Source organism: Mesoplodon mirus (assembly GCF_964341445.2).
Source record: "Mesoplodon mirus genome assembly, chromosome: 2".
In the NCBI taxonomy this organism is placed as follows: Eukaryota; Metazoa; Chordata; class Mammalia; order Artiodactyla; family Ziphiidae; genus Mesoplodon; species Mesoplodon mirus.
Window position 1 is genome coordinate 121,747,909 of NC_138977.1, and position 6,210 is coordinate 121,754,118.

The following is a 6,210-nucleotide window of genomic DNA, read 5'->3' on the forward strand; positions in this document are numbered from 1 at the left end:
CACAAAAACATGTGAAGCACTTTACAGATTCGTGTCTAAATAGGAAACACAGTAGAAGGCTTAGACTGCTTGAGATTGGGGACCACAGATATGTGAGGAGCTGAGGGGATGCGGCTGGATTGGGTGTGAGCACAGTGGCTGGGCCCTAGCAGAAGGGCCTGTCAGAGGATCGAGCTAAGGCTGCCCCCGAAAACTTAGAAGCAGGAGCTTTATGTCGAGCATACCCTGCATGGCTGACCTTTCCTCAGGGTGTCTTTCAAAAGGCTGTGTAGGCAGTGACCCACTTACTCAGGCGTGGGGTGCTGGGGTGATCCCCAGAGTGTACATGTATGGAGACGGCCTTCCACCTGCTCCTCAAGGCCATTTATGAACCAATGAGAGCTCAGCAGGACCAGGATGGGCCTGCGGCCGCCCTGTGGTAGCCCTCGGGTACTATTTCAACCCGCGCAGGCGTCCCAGCTGGCGTTCCCAAGCCCACCTCCCCAAGGTTTGCTGTACCAGCAGATTTCCTCTAGCTTGTGAGTGCTTGATTCATAGCTTTTCATGTGTGTCTGAATCTAATAGACCCTGAGCTTAGAGAAGCTCGCTATAGGAGAGGAGTTGCACTGAGCAACAGTTCTGGCAAATACAACCTCCTTCCCCTTTAGGATGTCAACCAAATTCTTAGGTATTCAGTAAATGACAGCATACTCCTTCCTACCTTCAAGACCAAAATTTAAGCTATTCCCCTTACACTGTACATAGAGTGCATTTGCCAGTTTTGTTGTCTTTTTTCTAGTGTCGCCACTTCACACTGCCACAGCAGGACACACGGTATCTAAAATGAAATGTAGCTCTGTCCATTATTCATTCATTCTCTAATTTCAGAAACGATATGAAGCCACAGTGGCATTATACTCACTACCGAGGCCCCATACCAACCAAACTCCTTATTTTGTCATTGACTTTGGCCATTTTGGGGAAGGGCTGCCATGATGTGGGCTGCGGAGCAGGGTTTCATACACTTCTATATCCCTCCTCAAGAGGACCCACACCTGTCCCGGCTGCTGAGTGCCACCACCAAATGTGAATGGTGGCTATTTTGGGAACACTTCAACGCATCAGAAAAATGAGTGGTTCCATCCTGGCTCACACCGCATCCCTGATGCACCCCTTAAAGCATGTCACTGAGTTCATCACAGAAAATTGTTTCTCCCTGTGCCCTCCACAGCAAGGTTAGAACTGTTCTCATCCGGGAGCGGGGGGTGGGGGGGTGGGGGTGAGAAGCGCCAACTGGGTAACCTCCTCTGACCCCCACTCCACCTTACCATAAGTAGATAGATCCAAATCCTTCTAGAAAATTAGAAAGGCATATCCCCATATATCAGCGGTATAAATAGAACCGCTTCAGCAGGCTCTGGTGGACCGGTGACTCTACAAGGTGGATTGGGAAGCGGCCGGCCTTGGCTGGGCATCACCCTCTAAATATAACGATGAGTTTGTTGAGCCTTTGCAGAAGGAAAACGTTTTGCCCATCCTAGAGCGCGACGTCCTTGTCCTCTTTACCGGGAGGAGGGACGGGCGCGGCTTCATCTAGTAAGAACACCGCACCGTTCCCACCTCCAGGTCGTGGGCTGTGACCTTTGCCTTTGGGCCCCAGGAGCGGGGCCCTCAGTGAGCTCCGCCAAGGATGCGGGGGGTAGGGCGCTCCGCGCGGCCCGCCGCACCCCGGAGCGCGCCAGTCACGCCCTGAAATTCACTGCCTTCACAAGCCCCCGAGCGCGCCGCGCGTCCCCGAGGCGGGCAGGTCCAGGGGCCCTGGCTTTGCGCCCGGCGCTGCCACAGCCGCCGCCCGGGCCTGTCCCCGGGAGCCCCGCGCCTCCTCCCCGGCGCTCCGCCCTTGCCTCCCGCCGCTAGCTGTCTGCGCCACGACAGCTGCGCGCCCGCCCGCCGCTGGTGACCCTCTCCGGTGGGGGTGGGGGCCGACGGGTCAGCCCTCTGGATTCGGGGAGCTCGGGGTGGGGAGAGAGACCAGGTTCGCTGGGGAGCCGGCGGGAGGGGTCCCCTGCCTCCCCTGCCCGGGACACGGGTGTGACTGCTCCCCCGGTCCTCTCGGGCCCACCACTTGAACACGGCTCCCTCCTCCCTGGAGCCGCACTTGAGGTTCGGGGGTCTGAACAAACAACCCGAAGAAGGGGTGAAAGGCGGGGCGCACCTCCCCGAGGCCCAGTGCGCGCCCAGCGGCCGGGGGCGGGGCAGGGCGGCGGCGGCGGCGGACAGGTGCAGCCCGGGGCGCAGGCGCGCTGGCGCACGCCGCGCACTAAGTGACCCTCGCCGCACCCCAGGCCCTCCGCCGGGCAGCTGGGCGGGGTCGGGAGGGACCGACCAGAGGGGAGACGCTCCATATACGGCCCGGCCCGGCGTTACCTGGGCTTGGGCCAGGCCGCTCCTTCTTTGGTCAGCGCGGGGGACCCGGGCGGGGACCCAGGCCGCGAACCGGCCGGGGGAGGGGGCTCTAGTGCCCGACACCCAAATATGGCTCGAGAAGGGAAGCGACATTCCTGCGGGGCGGCGCGGGGGGAGCGCCCGAGGGCTATATAAAACCTGAGCTGGGAGATGAGCGGCCACCGCAGCGCCCGAGCCGGAGAGCAGCAGGTGTAGCCACCCGCCGAGGTAGGCGGGGTCGGGATGGGGACAGGGGGACGGGGCACCACCGAAAGGAGTCCGGAGAACTCCGGGTAGGGCCCGGCCGACTCACTATATCAGTCCCAGCCATGCGTCCTCAGTGCGGCGCCTCCGACCCCAGAGCCACGTGCGCTTTAAAGAAGAGACAGGAAACCTTCGTCCTTTGGAAACTTCTCCAAATTTATGCCCAGCCCCGCGGGCTGCTCTCCCTGACACTTAGTTTGTGCCCAAGTAGATGAAAGGTTTTGCTCTAGTCGTCCCCAGGGCAGTTCCGTCCCAACCGAGCCAAAGGACAGCAAGGGCCACTACTCCCCGGCCCGAGGCCCGAGGGCGCCTCGGTTGTGAGTCTGGTGTGTCGTGGGGGTCCGGAATCGGCCATTCGTCCCCGGGTGGAGCGCCCAAGTCCTTCCCACGGCGTCTCCTTTCACCCTCACAGTCGCCCAACGGGCAGGGTTCGCGGACCTTCACCCCCTAGGTGAGACCCCGGAGGTGTGGAGAGGGCGGCGCCTGCAGCCAAGGAAGAGAACCCTCGGGGACAGTGTGCCCTGGGTTCCCGGATGGAGAAAAGCTCGGTGTGGTCTCCCCCCAGCGCAGGGCCCGGCAGCGAAGCTCGGCTCGGGTGGCATTGATTGCTTCCCCTTCGGGACGGCGCCGGGCTGGGGGCTGAGTGTGTCCATAGGCCCCGGGGGAGGGAGGGCGCTCAGGATGGCGGGGCCTTCCGCCTGACACGCCGAGCGTCTCCACGGCCTTCCCGACCTTGCAGAAACCAGACACCATGTGTGACGAAGACGAGACCACCGCCCTCGTGTGCGACAATGGCTCCGGCCTGGTGAAAGCCGGCTTCGCCGGCGACGACGCCCCTAGGGCCGTGTTCCCGTCCATCGTGGGCCGCCCTCGCCACCAGGTCAGGCTGCCAGTCCGCGGAGGGAGCCGGGCCGGGTCCCCGCGCAGCCCAGCCCCGCGCCACCCGGAGCCGCGGTAACGAGCGCGTGGTGTCTCCGCTCCGCAGGGCGTTATGGTGGGTATGGGGCAGAAAGACTCCTACGTGGGCGACGAGGCGCAGAGCAAGAGGGGTATCCTGACCCTCAAGTACCCCATTGAGCACGGCATCATCACCAACTGGGACGACATGGAGAAGATCTGGCACCACACCTTCTACAATGAGCTCCGCGTGGCCCCCGAGGAGCACCCCACCCTGCTCACCGAGGCCCCCCTCAACCCCAAGGCCAACCGCGAGAAGATGACCCAGATCATGTTTGAGACCTTCAACGTGCCGGCCATGTACGTGGCCATCCAGGCCGTGTTGTCCCTCTACGCCTCCGGCCGTACCACCGGTGAGTGCCGGGGAGCCACCCCCACCCCCCTTCCCGAGCGCCGGGCACTGAGCCGCCGCTGACCCCCGGCCCCGCCCCCGTGCAGGCATCGTGCTGGACTCGGGCGACGGCGTCACCCACAACGTGCCCATCTATGAGGGCTACGCGCTGCCGCACGCCATCATGCGCCTGGACCTGGCCGGCCGCGACCTCACCGACTACCTGATGAAGATCCTCACCGAGCGCGGCTACTCTTTCGTGACCACAGGTGCGCTGCGCCCCGGGCGCCCCGGGCGGGCGGGCAGGCGGGCGGCGCGCGGGCCCCCGGGCCCCGCGCTGAGGGCTCCTCTCCCGCCCCGTCCCCCGCAGCCGAGCGCGAGATCGTGCGCGACATCAAGGAGAAGCTGTGCTACGTGGCCCTGGACTTCGAGAACGAGATGGCCACGGCCGCCTCCTCCTCCTCCCTGGAGAAGAGCTACGAGCTGCCCGACGGCCAGGTCATCACCATCGGCAACGAGCGCTTCCGCTGCCCGGAGACGCTCTTCCAGCCCTCTTTCATCGGTGAGCCCCGAGCGCCCGCCCCTCGGCCCCCGCCCGCCCCCCGGGTCCCCCGCCCGCCCGCTCACGCTCCACCCCGTGGCCCCCAGGCATGGAGTCGGCGGGCATTCACGAGACCACCTACAACAGCATCATGAAGTGCGACATCGACATCAGGAAGGACCTGTATGCCAACAACGTCATGTCGGGCGGCACCACCATGTACCCGGGCATCGCCGACCGCATGCAGAAGGAGATCACCGCGCTGGCCCCCAGCACCATGAAGATCAAGGTGGGCAGCGCCCCCCCACCCCTACGCCCCGCTTCCCCGGCCCGCGAGGGGCTCCGGGCCGCGACCGCGTCCCTGACGGACTGTCACTGTCACTGTCTTGCAGATCATCGCCCCGCCCGAGCGCAAGTACTCCGTGTGGATCGGCGGCTCCATCCTGGCCTCGCTGTCCACCTTCCAGCAGATGTGGATCACCAAGCAGGAGTACGACGAGGCCGGCCCCTCCATCGTCCACCGCAAATGCTTCTAGACGCCTCACCGACAGCCGCGACTTCTCCCCAGGACGACGAATCCGCTCGCGGCGCAGGCGGCTGACCTCGAGCCACCGCGCGGCAACTGCCCTCCAACCACCTGCGCTGCTGCCGCCGCAAACCGACACTGTTTATAACGTGTACATACATTAACTTATTTACCTCATTTTGTTATTTGTAAAACGAAGACCTGTGGAAGGAAATGGAAAACTTGAAGCATTAAACTCAGCCGTTCTGTTATGCTGCGTAAAGTTGTCTGTCGTGTTTATTTGCGGGGGCGGGGAGCGGCCGGGGTCGGGGAGGAAGAGGGACCCCATCTTCCTCCAGCACTTTGCACAATACTCGGAACGAGTGCACGCCTTTCAAGACCGTAAGTTAAGTCTGCCCCTGCTCACGGCTCTCCCCTCTGGCTCAGATCCGTTCCCCAGACTGGCAGGCGCGCCGGGGCCCCACTTGACCTTCGGGCGTGTCCGGCTCTGCACTGCGTTCGGGTCGGCGGCGGCGCTGGGGCCGCGCACGGGTGGCCAAGGGACGCCGTAGGCAGGGCGCTGACCGTGGTGCTGGGCCCAGGGGCCGCCCCGCAGCGCGCACTTCCGCTCCGCCCGCGGCGGGCGTGGCCTTACAGAATCCGGGTTCCCTCCGGAATCTGGGATCTAACTGAAAGGGCTTGTGTTCATTTGTAAGGGAAGATCACCACTTCTCTTCCCGATTGGGAAGTCCTTTGCTTCGTACCAGGTGATGGTGGCATAAAGGAGCGCCCTTTCCAGGGTGGGGCGGGGGAGGAGCGGCGCTGAGGTGGGAGGAGGGCGAGGAAGGACCAAGTGAACGCTCCAAAAGAAGGACAGCGCATCCTAGGCGGGGAAGGGCCCTGGGGGCCGGCCAGCAAGGAAATGCCTGCAGGGAAGGGAGCCCCGATGGTGCTGAAGAAGAGGAGGTAAGCAAGAGAGAAGGAGCAACCCCACTGCACTCCCGCAGTGCCTGAAAGGCACAAAACATAGTAACAGTTTGCATTTCTATGAGAGAACACTGCATCTACATATTTTAAAGTAGCCTAGTGTTTCCCAGTCAAGACTTTCGGGAAAAGTGGTCCCTAAATGAAATAGATTCTGACTCAAAGAAGGTAATACACTCATTCAGAAATAAGTTTATAAGTAGA

The 6,210-nt window shown here is 62.7% G+C and overlaps 1 protein-coding gene across 1 annotated transcript; it reads left to right on the plus strand.

The window, feature by feature from the left end:
• The first annotated feature begins 2,633 nt into the window (after positions 1 to 2,633).
• ACTA1 (actin alpha 1, skeletal muscle) lies at positions 2,634 to 5,083 on the plus strand. Its single transcript, XM_082602069.1, has 7 exons — positions 2,634 to 2,652; positions 3,428 to 3,568; positions 3,674 to 3,998; positions 4,084 to 4,245; positions 4,347 to 4,538; positions 4,625 to 4,806; positions 4,910 to 5,083. Exons 2-7 carry the CDS (start codon positions 3,440 to 3,442, stop codon positions 5,051 to 5,053), a joined length of 1,134 nt encoding a protein of 377 aa, XP_082458195.1. The 5' UTR covers positions 2,634 to 2,652; positions 3,428 to 3,439; the 3' UTR covers positions 5,054 to 5,083.
• The last annotated feature ends 1,127 nt before the right edge of the window (positions 5,084 to 6,210 follow it).